At 36.4% G+C, this 15132-nt stretch overlaps 2 protein-coding genes across 22 annotated transcripts in view; one reads left to right on the top strand and one right to left on the bottom strand.

Annotated features, from left to right (window-relative positions):
• Window positions 1-15132, bottom strand: part of DNTT (DNA nucleotidylexotransferase) — a 172445-nt gene that overhangs the window by 128931 nt on the left and 28382 nt on the right. The window lies entirely within an intron of this gene.
• The window catches only part of BLNK (B cell linker), a 101253-nt gene that overhangs the window by 8473 nt on the left and 77648 nt on the right, over window positions 1-15132 (top strand). For all 13 annotated transcript variants that reach the window (XM_065068380.1, XM_065068385.1, XM_065068382.1 and 10 more), the window contains one exon: window positions 417-479. In XM_065068380.1, coding sequence (XP_064924452.1) covers window positions 423-479 — 57 coding nt within the window. In that variant the 5' untranslated portion in view covers window positions 417-422. The remainder of the gene's footprint in view (window positions 1-416; window positions 480-15132) is intronic.

Below are 15132 nucleotides of genomic sequence, written 5' to 3' on the forward strand. Positions count from 1 at the left end.
GCTCCTGATGGCAGCTTTGACATGAGTCCTTTTAACCTGTTTCTGATGCTGGCCTTCTCTTATCCCACAACAATTAAAGTTCCACAGTTTATTTCTGTTAGGCTCCTTGTTACATTTAGGTTGCATTTGATGCTTCATAGCTTCATCTTGTCTACTCCATTCATGATTTTATCAGCCCTTATCCCCTATAAACTTTCTTCCTAAAAAAGAGGTAATATTCTGTCTTCTCTCTTATGTGGAAGTCACTGCCTATTCCTAAGCATAACTGTTACTCCGCCCAATATTCTTTTTCTAATTATCCATGCCAAATCTTTTAAACACTTTCACAACCCCAAATATTTGAACAAGGAATATTAGTTTGTTTAGAAACATCAAGTTTCATACTATTGTAATAATTCTATTTTTTCTCACCTCAGTTTGGAATGCCTGAATCTGCTGTGGTTGTAGAAAAACTGGGCATGAATGGATCTCATTTCTTGGTAAGCAAATATTTCATAAGAGGTATCATTCGAGCATATTTCAGCATATGGCTTGTATTCCTTACAGTGCCAGGAAATAATTTGACATTTTCCCTTGTGCACGCTTCATCAATTGTTCCGATTTCCCATTTTAGTGGACTGATTCACATCTCTAACTCCTGGAATCTGTAACACAATATAAATCCCAGCCAGCACTTCTCCCGCTCCAAAGAAAGTGGAGATATGTGGAATCGGCCATTAGCACACAACTGTGGCAGGGAATGTCTCATGAAATGTGACTTAGACAGGTTTGGGTTTTTTTTAATAAAATATATTTTTTAAATCCATTATTTATGTAACAGCTTTTTCACAAAACTTGCGTGATTAAGAAAATTTACTAGTACAGAATTTTACATTACTTTTACAATAAAAGTTTACAGATAGCAGGAATAATGTCTCTAAAATTCTGATAACTTCCTTTGTTGACCCTCTGTACAATTTTTTGCAAAAGTGTGTGGTTAATTGATTGCAACTCATTAAAAGAGGAATAGAATAACACCTTGAACTGGGGTGATTCCTCTACTGCTAATTCCATTTGTGTAGCTATTAAAGTAAAAGATCTTTAAGATCTATTTTAAAGCTGAAATAATTGTTCTAATATATTTATGCACTGCAAAGGAATTATGTTTGCTTGGCACTTCATTGCTCAAAGCTGTTTTCTGGATGCATCAGCAGTGGTATCTGCTGTTCATGTTAACGAGGGCTCCAGTCCTGCAAAGTGATTCATTAGACTGCAGCTACTGAGGGGCATGCAGGCTCAATTTGTTTAAAACCTCATGCCTACAGAGTAAAATTAAGCTTTACTAACAATTCATGCTAGCATAGTAAGGCTAACAAAGCTGCTGAATACAGACTGATTCCTGTCCCATTCACATAGTACTAATTGAATCACCAAAGGTGCTGTAGTTTCCATTGCTAGATGAGAGGAAGCAAAGATAAAGACAAGGGTGATTGCATTGGCTTCTTCTGCTTGCTGCAAGTAAAACTGTACAGCAGCAGTGGAAAAGGATATGAGAAGTCTTCAGACATTAGTGGTAACCCAATCAAAACTAGAAGTGAAAAAAGCAAGGGAAACAATTAATGATTTTTGGTGATGGTCTGCTATACAGAATTTTGAAAAAGCAATATGATCAAAAATGAAAGCGTTTACTAGCATGTTCTCCAAACTATGTACTGTCTTTAACCCATCTTTAAAGACTAGTCTGCACTGCAGAAAACATGACAGTATATGTGTGATACAATGAGCAACATCAATTTTTGATGGCATTATAGAAAATATGAGACAGGTCTTGCACACCAGTAGTAACCTTCCTACAGCTCTCATGTGTTAATTGAATTGTTCAGTAGCATTGTCAACATGATAAATCTATAATAAGGTATGCTTGAAACAGAATTAATTATGACAATACTAAAAAAAAAAAACTATTTAGGAACCTACCTGTATTTTGCAATCATTAATAGCAATATTTGAGTAACTACAAGATGCTGTTCTCCTATGTACAAGCTAATATGTGTATTCACTTCTAAGTAATTAAATCAATAGTGTATTTTTTTTATTCCAAGCTCCTAGCTTAGTATACAAGAAATCTATACCATTCCAGGAATGAAAAGTTCCTTCTCTGTTACAAGGTGTCTGATTTGGAAAGCACACCCTAAGTAGATCCAGCTTAACAATACACAGTGGAATAACCAGATGGCTAAAGCACACACTTCCACTCAGAAGTGCCATAGCACTAACACCTTAAGCATATTTAGCACAGGCTTTTTGTGTTATTGAGATATGCCGAAATTTGGAGAGGTAACTCTCCTCTAGGGCTGCCCACGCTGGAAGATACATTTCCTGGAAAGCAACACGTGCAGGCAGCGTGCTGTGTGTTTATCACAGCACATAACCACCAACACACCTGATATCCATTTGTGTCCTGTGTGGTTCCAGTGAGGACACTTCACCTTCTTAATTTTTCCAAAGAAATAATGTTGTCAAAAGTTGGGGAAATGCTGCAAAAAAGAATGATCCTAAAGCTCACTAACATTTAACTAACACAAAACTTCTTAGGGGGCCTTCCCGCACAACATGTCCTTCCTGTCAAATGTGAATTAAATTTTATTTGAAAGTGAATCAGTCTTTCTGAAGTTTTAAATGTTCGAAGTCAAGTCATGCAGGCACCATAGCCACATTATAAGTTAGCCACACCTTAAATCAATTTCGACTGGTTTCAGAATAGAAATCATCAACATTTATATGGTTGTTTCTTTGAGTATTTCTTGTCCTCAAGTGGATAAGAGTCACTTCTATAGTAATATCATACTGTTTTATATAAAAATTTTTTAAAAATTCTCCTTTATAGTAAACAATATTACATGTGCTTTTTAAAATTTAGAAGTAATAGCTCTTCCTTTACACTTCTGTGGAATCTAACAATGCAAAAAGGTGGTATATTAGAACAGAAGTGTACTGCAGTTTCAATTTTTATCAGTAGTGCTATACTTGTGATGTTATTCAATATGCAGGTCACATCTGAATGATGCCAATCTAGTCCTTATGTGCAGATCAGCATTTAGCCACAGCTGCGTTGCACAGAGAATATTAAATTCTCTCTTGCTTTTTCATGTCTGAACTTGCTACACTGTACTCTGCTTCTCAGTTCCCTCTAAGAGTAGGTTGCTTGTTTGATGTCATTTAAAAATTCTGTTTTGAATTCCTAGTGACTGATCGAAAAAGACATTTCTTAAAAAGTGAATTTTTACTTGAACCTGAGAACTGAAAAAAGGCAGACTTTCTTATTGGATTTGTATATAGAAATTTACCAGAAAAAATCTCAATCATAGCAAAATTATTCCACTGATTCCTTCTTTGATGTATTTCTCCTCTTTCTTGCTATCTCAAAATGTGTTTTGAATCACATGACTGGAATATGAGCGCGTTGGAGAAAAACAGTCCCATTTTCTTCACAGTACACTACTGTTTGCTTTTATGTGTGGGATTTTGTTGTTGGGGGCGGAGGGAAGAGAATGGACAGACACAGGGAGGGTAATATTTAGAGAGTAGAATCTGTGTCTTCCTGTGGGAGATCTGTGCCTCCCTGCAAGCACAAAACACTGTCAGAGCTTGCCAGGTTCAACTCACTGAGGCTGTACTTTCACATTAATTTATGTCAGCACCGCTAGTTAGAAGAAGCAACCACTCTCATCCCTGCAATGCAGAAGCTTCAGACAGGAAAGGACAGGAACCACATCTGCTTTCTCTAGTGACCACAGTGACGGAACACACCACACCTAGAGCTCCGCTGTCGATATGTCAGTGCTGCAGAGTCCCAGAAGACCTAAATCACTTCCTCACTTTCAGATAACAGAGTGTTTCCCAATAGTATTTTAGCAGCACAGGGTAGGGGAAGAGGTGCAAGGAGAGGTTAAAATTGGTTTTGGCTGCTTGGGTATCTGCTAAGAAAGAGCTAATGAGCATCAGGTTCTGTTCAATTGTATCTGACATCCATCCCTGTATACTTAGTTTTGCAAATAAAATTTGGACCCTGGATGTCTTCAGTTTCGGGGCGGAGGGAGGGGGAAAGGGAAGTTTTCTAGGTCCTACATAAACAACAGAAATAAGAAAATTTAACAACAAATTCTAATCTTATCAGAAATAAAAAGCTTGCTGAATACTTCTTTATCATTTAATTCCTCCAGGAAACAGCAAAACAAACAAACAAACAAACAACCTTCTTGCAGTGTTTTCCACAGATATTAAGCAAGCATGGAAAGCTTGCATATGGGTGAGGTCCAGTGACACATGATGCAAATTGAAGGTACTGTTGAGTCACACTCTCAGGGTGGCTGTTGACAGCTAAATGCCGCAATTCTATAGCCAGGGTTTAACAGTATACCACTTATCTCAGAAAGCTGTAAGAAAAGCCTTTTTTTCTTAAGTCACCCAAAACCTCAATATTAACATTTTGGGGTACCCAAGTGTTTTGTGTGAGCAGAAGTTATGTAGGCATTGTTTGTACTGCCTTTGGCAGCACACAGGATCCTCACAGCAAAAAACAATAGTTCAGCACTGAAAAGTGGTGTTACAAAAGTATATATTTTTCAGCTGCAAAACATGATTAAGGCCATGTAACTGCATTAATTTAATTGGCTTTTTGCAGCTTCTATTCCCCTGACACTCCTTTCTCCTATTCACATTTATCTACCATATAGCACAGACCCCCTCCACTTTCCCCAACATGCTTTGCAGGGGCTGTGCCCCTCTTTACCCCTTCCCCTTTACACACCCTTGCCATAGGTGCCTTTTAGCACCTAGTGCTTTACTGCTGCTTGGCTTTTAGCCAGGCTTCTCCTTCCCTTTTCTCCTCAGTTAGGCCCTACTGTTCATGAAAAGAAATTTCTTCTGCTGACTTTTCTCATTGATTTGCAGTCCTATCAGCTTTCCTCATTTCCATCCTTCTCAGCTGTAGAGGTTCACAGCTGAGCTGCCTGAGATATGAAACGTGTGTTGCTTGTTGGTTTGGTTTTTTTTCAGAAACACCTTCATTTCCAGGTATTTCTACATATTCTGCTTCTCTTTGTCAATGAAGAGCCTAGATAGTGGTAGGAGCTGGGCATCTTAAGAGCCTGAACTCTTGTGCATAGAGAAGCGCTCTCTGCTTCTATCCCTACAGGAAGTGCTTTACAGACTGTGAAAACACGGTTAATACAAAGCTGTTTAAAATCAAATTTTCTCAGAACTGAAAATAGTTTCCCCTCAGAGGAGATGGATGCAAAGCATTAAAATGGAGGGCAGAAAATGTAACAAAGAACAGAGAAGTGCAATCTCTGCCCCTCAGCAGTTCTTGCAGAGCAATTCAGAGGAACCACCAGCAAGGAGACCAGTAGCAACAGCTTCCTAGGTCACTCTAAACATCATCTGCCATCAGGCAGGGAGGGGGAGGTTTGATCCTGTTTCTTGCTGTTTCTAACTAAATTAACTAAATAGGAAACTCTTTCTTAAAGCAGAATCATAGGTACTTAGAGTCACTGGAGAAAAAAAAAAAAAAAAAAAAGAAAAATGGTAAGAACACATCATGAAAAGGAGGCAAATGCTGTTAAACACACAAAGTAGATAGAATAAAAGAGTGACCTGAAAGACTCAAGGGCTATAAGGGAGATATTTTACAGCTTAGTGCACCTGCCACTTATCAATCATCTTCAATTAAGGAGTAAGGTACAAGGGCATTACATATTTATGTATCTTCAACAAAGCATAAGGAATCTGTAAAGTAAGAGCAAAATTTGCATATTTATCCTTATTCTTCAAAAACAAAACAAAATATAATCATGAAGACACATCACTGAATATAATTTCTGAAATTTACAGTACCATGAAGTTACACATCAGATGTGCATGCTGATAGCACAAGTGATTAATTTCAAAATATATCAATAGTAGTGAAGAACAGACTAAAAACAAAATGTCAGACTAAGACACAAATTCAAACCGTTATCACCAGATTCCCATAAACATCAGCTTAGAAACTTGTATCCAATCATTTTGGATTACTTTCCTGCTAAATACTATCAAATATCTCAAAAGCAATTTAATAAAAAACTGTCTAAGCACATGATCTAGCAATGTAATCCTGTAGTAATACTGAGCCAATGCAGAAATATTCATTGCAGGAATGGCCCCTTCATTTTTTTCTGTAACAGAAGAACATGTCTATTCATATTCCAAATGCTGTTGCCAGAAATGGTTTGAACATAAATTTGTTTGTTTTATGCAGTAGCTGTGAATGAGGTGAAGTGCTTGTCTGCTTTCTAGTCTTTAAGCTCTGGCACACAACAATCCACTCAAAATCTAAATGTCATATTGTTCATAATTACATTAAATATGGATTAAAGGAAAAGCATTTGATGCAGATTTCTTTGTTCTCAAAGTTTACTGATAATTTTAAATGTTATTAAAATCTTCTTGAATTTGAAAGGTCTACAAAACTTGAAGGAACATGAAAAAGAATGAGAAGTTGAGGAAACTTAAGCCATTGTGTCATGGTTTCCAACACCGACTTTCTAAGCCCTGAGCTGAAAAACAGAAAAACTGCACACAGTCTCAGAACTTCCAGTTTCAAACTTCCTCTTATTTCTGCTTTATTCAAACATCCCAATTATATAAATGCATCCCCCTTTGAGATCATTTTAGGAAATTGTCTTTAGACACAACTCATGATTTGAAGAATCTTCATTTTGGGTGCCTTTATACTCTTTCCAAAAATCAGGAACTTTTACAATGCATGCAAGATGGAACTTCACAATACTAATGCCTAAAATCATTAGTCATTTTTAAAAGTCTAGCCAGAAATTATAATCACTCTCCCATTGTTAAATACCAGCTGCTAACCATCTCATAAATCTTCTAGAATCCCTAAAATGTCACAATTTAGTCCTTGTGCTTTCATATTAGCTGTTTCCAACACAGGGCTAAAAGACTCCTAACTCTCCGCTCTTTATTTTCTGTTTGAAAAGGCAGGTGAATGTGGGAAGCTGATACAAAAATGTCAAGTTCACTTTTTCATTGTTTATCTTTCATACAAGACTGATCTTAAAAAAAAAAAGAAAGAAGAAAAATCAGTAGGCAAAGGCATATTGTAAGTTACATAAAGATTATTTAATGAAGTAATAAGTATGGGTGAGCAAGTCCCACAGGGAGTCAGCAAAATATCTCAAGCAGATAAGACAAGAGGTTTTGTCTTTGTCCAATACATACTTCCCTTATTAAAAGGATTTACATATACATACATATGCATATATAAGAATGAACCAAATTTACCATTACATGCTGATAGCTTTGTGTTGCTAGAGCTCCAGTTATCAAACTAGACAGTTACAAGACAGTTTTGTCTGTATTTGTCTGAACGTCACTCGAGACCAAGCATAGCTGGAAAGCACTGGCCAACGGGGTCTTGTGGAAGCATTTGAGGAAGTTATACTTCATGCTTTTCTATTAACAAAGAACTAAACAGGAATAATCAGTAAGAATTTCCTAGAGATAGAGATTTAGACAAGGCCACATTTCTAAGATGGATAGTCTACCCTTCTGGCAGAGTGGAAAAATATAAATATCAAGAACGAAAGTTCTGCAGCTTTTAGAAATTAAAATATGTTTGGGGTTGGTTTTTGTTTTTTTGTTGGTTTTGTTTGTTATTTTTTTCAACAGAAGAATGAGAACAATCTCAGCTCACTGGCAGGAACACTAATCCATTTGCAAGTACCATTTCTTTCTGTAAATGTTGTTTCCTATCAACTAAAAATGACTGAAAGAGATTAGCAAATTCAAAAAGAAAGAAAATCTCTTTAGCTTTTTTGTACATCCACAGCAATTATGCGTACAAGCCATTTTATCAATAAGAGGGACTATGCTTGTTCTGTGAAAGGCCGCATTATATCAAGATTGCGGGTAAAAGATACATGAAAGCAAACCTGAAAATAAGAGGCAACAGATTTGTCCACAGGAAGAGAAAGCCGAAGCCCATTTGATTTTGCTGTGTCTCACACCTATACAGCGTCTCACATCATTAATACAATAAGGAAAACAGTAAAGAATTTTTGTCCATTTTGGGGTCCAATTTCTTTCTCATTAATATCTTTTCATATTAGAAATTTTAATTTATAATAAAATGTACTCTTACACCATCAATTCATAATGGCTCTAGAATTTTCCTAGGTAGTACTGGTTTTTTAAGAATAAAAAAAATGCTGGAAATCTAGTAATCATGTAACAGAACAACAGTAGTGGGGATGTTATGTTATACATGTATGGAACCCACGGACCAGACTAAACTCACAACTCTGTCATTCCTTACCATCACGAAAATGAAGATTTGAGAATAAAGTTGAGGTAGACACAGTCTCAGGAGTTCCCAAGGATAATGCACTCACATCGATTGAACTGTCTTGATGAGGGCAACCATAGCGCTCTTAGCCTGGAAGATATTTCTGCAGGTTTCTATGAAAATATTTCTTTCTGCAGCAAACACTAAAACCAGCTGAATATTATTGATTCTCATGAGAAAGCATGAACAAGGTCAAAAATCAATGTTGTAAAGGAGCTTTTCTAAGATGCAGACAACTCTTAGGGCTCTGTTAGCTTGGAAAGGTGCATACATACAATTCCAGTGAAAACAAGTAAATCCTGTGGGAACCAGACTATATACCAGAGAGTAAGAACTCCTTGGGAACATGACAAAGACTGAAGTTTTAAGTTGTTTATTTCCGCTGGGTTCAGAAAGGGAGGACTTCAATTTCCTATTTAAATACAGTATTACATTAAATAATATAGCTGACTTGATTTTAAGTTTCTATTCCAAACAGAGGAAAGCTGGAAAGGCCCCAAATATTAACATGATGTGTGGGCTAGTGGGTGATGCTAGTGCCAAAATGAGATAAATTTCCAAGGAGATACATTTCAAGCTGCTGTTCATGATGAATCAAAGCAGAACTAATAGGAGTCCTGACTGCAGAAATGAAAGATGGCTAGAAACAATTATTAAAAAAAATAAATAAAGCAACTTTAATTTCCCAAAAGAGCAGAGAAAGAAGTACACTTTTCTTGAAACAACTTCTAAACCTATCTGTGTGGCATGAACTAAAGCAAAAGAGTACAGTTATTTCAAACAAGACATCCACAGGGGTGTTACATGAGGATTGTTATGCCAACTGTTCTGCAGCTGAATTTTTCACATATATAGGCTTGTAGTCACAATAACCCAACCACATTTTGCCAAGACTGACTGATCCATAACTGGCTGTAATAAAAGTCATAATAACACAGGTAGAATGAAAATTCAGTAAGTCTGAAATGCAAATTTATAGAAACAAAAAAACCCACAGATGCAGATAAAGACCAAGTTACCAAGTGTCAGGGGTTTCCCTTAGTAAAATTAAGCCATCCTGTTTTCTCTTACATTATGCCATCTGCTGTGGATAAACATGATGCTGGGGCATGGGGAAAAAGCAAACAAAACAGGAACAGCAAACCTCCAGATTGCTACAAATGTAGTGACTGCTGAATTTCAGTGTAATATGGTCTTTAATTTAAAGTTATCAGCAGATGGCTTGCAGAACCTGTCAGTTGTCAACATACTGTTAAGAGCAACAAAAGCTTGCAGTCATTCCAAGAATGATAAATATTTTAATAGCATCCTCTGAGCCAATCTTTCCATATATAAGTCTCAAGGAATTTGCTCACATTAAAATAATAACAACAACAACAACAACAAAAAACAAGTACATTTGCAGAGATCTTTCATTAGTGAGTTTTTCTAGTGCCAATTCTATGCATAAGCACAGACTTTAGCATTTAGACTTTAGTCTGGCTTGAAGTTTGGGTTGTATTGCTGGAAAACCACATCCCACACTGGTGCTCAGAAAGAGGCATGCCGGGAAAAAATTAAAATTCCCAGAGGTCTCACAAAACCAGTGCTTAGAAGAATGAGGATTTAAACCGTTTCCTATATTTAAGGCCTCTGGAATACTGTAGGGCAAAATCTATGCAAAAATCATATTACTGCACCAAATCCAGAAGCACAGCTTCTGCTTGTACGGTATTTTGTTTTCTGTAGGTACTATTACCTGCAGCATTTGAGTTTCCATTAGTAAACAAACAGGCACAAAATCCCCAAGAACTATATTTTAAACTGCCTATTTATGTTTTTGAAACCTGCTGTAGAATGCTTTTGTTTCTGTACTTTTAAAAATTATTTCCTCCACTGTTATGTGTAGTTGGGCCTTTTGGCTTAAGAGGTTAACTATTTTGCCCCTCGCTACTTGAATGCAATCTACAATCCTTAAAAGATGATATCGTCTGTATCCGTTGCAACATAGTCCTTGAAAAACATAAGACTGAGAACTATTAAAAATAACCAGGCCCTTAGACATGCCTGGAGTTGGTCTGTCATGCTATGACCCTGATAGAATAAAAACTTTGTTTCCCATTAAACTTACTTAAGTCCCAGTACGCTAAACCAAGATCTGATCAACATAATATGAGTAGGCAAGGTGCTTAACCATCTGAAAGTAGAATAAGATAGAAATTTTAAATAATATACAACCTGTATAGTTAACAAAAAATATACAGACACTAGACTACAAATGCATATTTCATATATATAGCTAGTTACTCAGAATTACCCAAGGAAAATACTGACATTTGCCCTGAAACCCTAGTTTCCTGTGAAGGGGGAAATGCAACACTTCATTCGTGCATTTAGATACTGTAGGACCCAAACAAAAGCAGATTAAGGAAATGTCTATATGTGCCAGTATCACACCGCAAGTGAAAGAGGCACTTCACCAGAACAAACAACCAAACAAACCAACCTCAAAAATCCAACCTCTTACTTGAATGCTTTTGATTCAGCTGGTTCACAGAGCACCTGAAATGTTTCTGTACAAGCACACCACTGAATTTGAAAGAGACAATAAGAAGAAAAGCAAATAAAATCTGTAAAAATAAGGGTATTGTCCACAAATCTTTGGGTTATATTTGGTCATAGCAAATACACTCTCCCAACAGAAAGTCGTCTACCAACAAGTTTTCAGTCATCTTTAGAACTCTTCCATGCATTATTTATGTTGTTATTTCTTCATTTTCCCTGTCCAATTAAGCATTCTTGAACTTTACAGTGTAACACTACATTTTCTGTTGGGTCTTTAAGGATTTTGTGACTGTGCTAATGAATAAATTCAGGAACATAAGAAACTGAGGAATTAAACAATTAGCTCACAGGAGATTTTTAAAATGTTTTTCTATAGTTTTCCATCATAACCCAAAGCACCACGTTTGTTACAAACAGGAGAAATATCCATTTGGGCAGCACAGATAAAATGGGTATAATCTGACATCTGCAGACAATAGTTGGATTTCCACAATGCAACATGAAAGGTCAATTCAAGGTTTCAAGGTCAAGAATTTCTTGAATATTGTTTTGCCTCTGAGGTTCAGTTTGAAATAACCCATATATTAGATACAAATTTTAATCAGCTAAAGCCAACTAGAGCTGTTTTTGTCATGCTAAATGGTACCTAGATCCACAGACACACCACATAAGCACAGCCATCAGTCAGAAGGTTATAAACTATCCCAGCATCCGTCGTCTGAAGGTGTGCATGCTCACATATGCATCTGAATGAGCTGCAGATTCACACTCATGTCCAGGTAACAGGGGGGGGATCAGTATTCACTTTATACACATCTTAGAATAGGAAATGCCAGGGTATTTTACTAAGCAGATGATGCAATACAAGAAAATGAGGAAAAACAAATAATACTTTCAAGTACTTTAGACAGTACGTGGTCATCCTGTGCAGGTTTGTTACATAGCTGGGTAATTATAGTCATATGTCAAAAAGTAGAGCTAGAGAGTATTAAAGGAAACAAAAATGAACTTGTTTTAATTAATGCTTCATTTTTCTGGAGCAGAAATACAATACATCTGTTTATATTTCTGTGGGAGGTGCACATCATTATGAATAATTTCATTAATTTACAAGTTTCTACATTGATTTTGCCCATCGAATCTTTGCCCACTTCATGTCTGAAGTGTAAAAGCCATTATCTCCTTCCCTCCAATGCTGAGGAAAAATAAGATACAATACATATTTAGAAATAGCACCCCTTCTGTGGCCATCTTAATTTATTAAGGAGATGGCGTTTATATTTTCACCTTTTAATTGCACCAGAAATAGCTACTAGTAGTTGCATTCTATAGCTGAAGTGATATGATCATTGCTAATAGGTTTAGTCACTAAAGTGAATTTGGAAAGCCACACTAACAAATAGTACTAACAATATTTATTAAAATATGAAGGAAATTTACGTAATCAAAATTGACTGCTTTTTTCCAGTAAAGATATTTAAATTTAACATGTTTATTTCTTTTGTGCTAGCATAAATATCACTGGCTTTCAGATACCATTGTAACGACAAACTAATATTAGAACTGGTTGCAAATATGTGTATTGTGTCCCTGGAATGGGCTTAATTTTGAAGCCAAGTGAATCTTCAGAAATTACTAGGATGTGAAAGGACATCTGCACGTACAGTTTTGACCTCTTGTCTCACTCTTTGCCCATTAATGTATCTCAGCTGGTTTGTCTTTTAACATTCCAAAACTTTCAGCAGCTTTCAAAGCCCAACTATTCTCAAAGAAAACATGCTGCATTTCCTTTCCCCTCCCACTCTAAACTCTGCATAAGCTTGCTAATAGATCTAAAGATATACTGCTCCAAAATGATCAGATGGTATCAGACTGAAATTCAAATGTTAGTGTTTCATGAGCTGCCAGGATAGGAAATAGTGTCTGTATCTGAGTGTAAACTTGGGATTTCTTGTAAGCATTTAATCTTGGTTGTCAACAACATGTAGAGTCATTGATCTGTAAAACCTTGACACAAAAATATTTTAGACAATTTAAATATATATCTTACTATTTCTTTCACTGCACAAATTACACTTGCTACTACTATAACTTCAGTTTTACAAACTGGTAGAAACAAGGTGGGATTTTTGTTTGTTTTTCTAAAAGACATTCATGTATACTTTTATATAGTGGAACAGTTATTTCAAAGACATTTGGCATCATTTTTATAACTCATTTTTTAATTGCCTTGCTCACAAATTACTTGGGTCACTTCAGGAACATGCCAAAAGAAAGTCTGTTTCGTATCCATTCCTGAACAGTATCTGATGCTATAAAATCAATGCAGAACATACTAAGAACAGGATTATACAGTCTGAATACTTAGAAGTTTTCTAAAGTTCAGATGTAGGCACAGACTTCATCAGCTAACATCAAGTGTCAGAGAGAAAAGACTGATATTTTTGAAGATTAATAGTGCTGAGAGGGGAGGGAATGAGGTATACACTGGGTTCCCCAATACCTTGAATCAGTGCTCAGATCCAGTATGACATCCAAATAAATAAATGTTTGTGTGTAAAGACCAAGCAGCAACACAGAAGTAGGAAAAAAAAAAGGACACACAAATACTGTATCATTTATGTTCTGCAGAGAAATACATATGCACATGAACACCAACAATTTTGTTTAAGCTAATATAATGAATCCTGTATCCAAAACTTGATCTCCTTTTTCTACTGAAATGCAACTAATAGTTTAACATGTACTAGATATATATACATCACCTGACAAATGGGTCAAGATACTGTTACATTTCCATATAAGAACAAAGGAGATCAGAAACTTCCAAAGCACATTTTCCTTGCTTCTTTCTGGCTGGCATTATCTGTTCAGTTCATGATAGCTGAAGTAAAAGAAAATCAAACCTCTCAAATTAAGCTTTGTAGCTGTCCCCACAACAATCCATCACCCAGAGTATCATTAGCATCAGACATGTTGCACTGACAGAATACATTGTTTATTGCATTGGACCAGAAAATATTTTAATTAAACCATTTAAGCACACTAACAAGCCTAATGGCATCTCAGAAAGGCAGGGGATGCTGGGGTGTGGGGAAAAGTGTTATATTTACAAGCTGTCTTTCAGATTTTTAAAGTGGGAAAAATAAAGCAGATGTTTAAATCAATGTCCTTAAGCTCTACTGTAGACAAGTACTTACCAATAAAATTTCTAAAGCTCTGTGTCACTGGTTATCATTGATTAATGTTGTACTAGTCTTTGGCTTTGCTCCTTCAAGAGGTGGCTCCTGTAATTTGGGGCTGCCCTGGCCATAAGCATTAAGCAGCACTCTGCACAGTGTCACAGAACAGGAAAAAGGTTGCCACTCCACGCTATGTGTGTCTTCAATCCCACCTTAGAAGTTCTCATCCACATTCACCATGCTGTGACACAACACAGATGAAGCTCATGCTTTGAATGATGATATCTATTGACATGAACAACTACACATGCCTGTCTCCAGTGGCAGAAATAACTTCTGTTTAAGTCAGTGCCACAGGCTGCATGCAATATTGGCAGCTGGCCTCTTCAACACGAAAGTCATGGAGGCTGAGCTTTTGCAATAACTTAGATCTAGCACATCTGCTTTACAGCAAAGGATCTTCATTGTACTGAATCTTGGTAATACTGCTGCTGACCTTAATTAACAAAACTGCACAGGGTGTTCCATCTCCTACTTGCAATGAACTATCAGCACCTTAAAGTCTATCTTTTCACAAAGTTATTTCAGCCACTGATATGCAGCAGCCATGATCTTGCTGATGGACTCTGTGATTACTCATTATTAGTGATGTTGCTTTCTGTGGGTGATATAACATGATGCAAGCAAAGGAACTTTTCATTTGCAGGACATCTACAGATAAATATACTTTTTAATTAATACAGTCAAAAAATGTTGTGTATCTATACCAGACAGATATAAACACTGATTATTAAAATGAAGCTGAAGAGTAGAACTAAAGTACTACATCAAGAATATAAAACATTATCAAAGGCAGCACAGCAAATCTATTCCAGTATCGAGAAGGTACTTTCAAAGTTAAGTAGCTCAGTGAGTTTCTGAGGGGGCATACAAAATTGTTTATTCAATTTAAATGTGCAAGCTTATGATGTGGTTTATTTCCAGACAGAAGGTGGCCAGCCATCAGAGCTTTTGGAGCTGCCA

The sequence above is a fragment of the Columba livia genome, chromosome 6, assembly GCF_036013475.1.
Source record: "Columba livia isolate bColLiv1 breed racing homer chromosome 6, bColLiv1.pat.W.v2, whole genome shotgun sequence".
In the NCBI taxonomy this organism is placed as follows: domain Eukaryota; kingdom Metazoa; phylum Chordata; class Aves; order Columbiformes; family Columbidae; genus Columba; species Columba livia.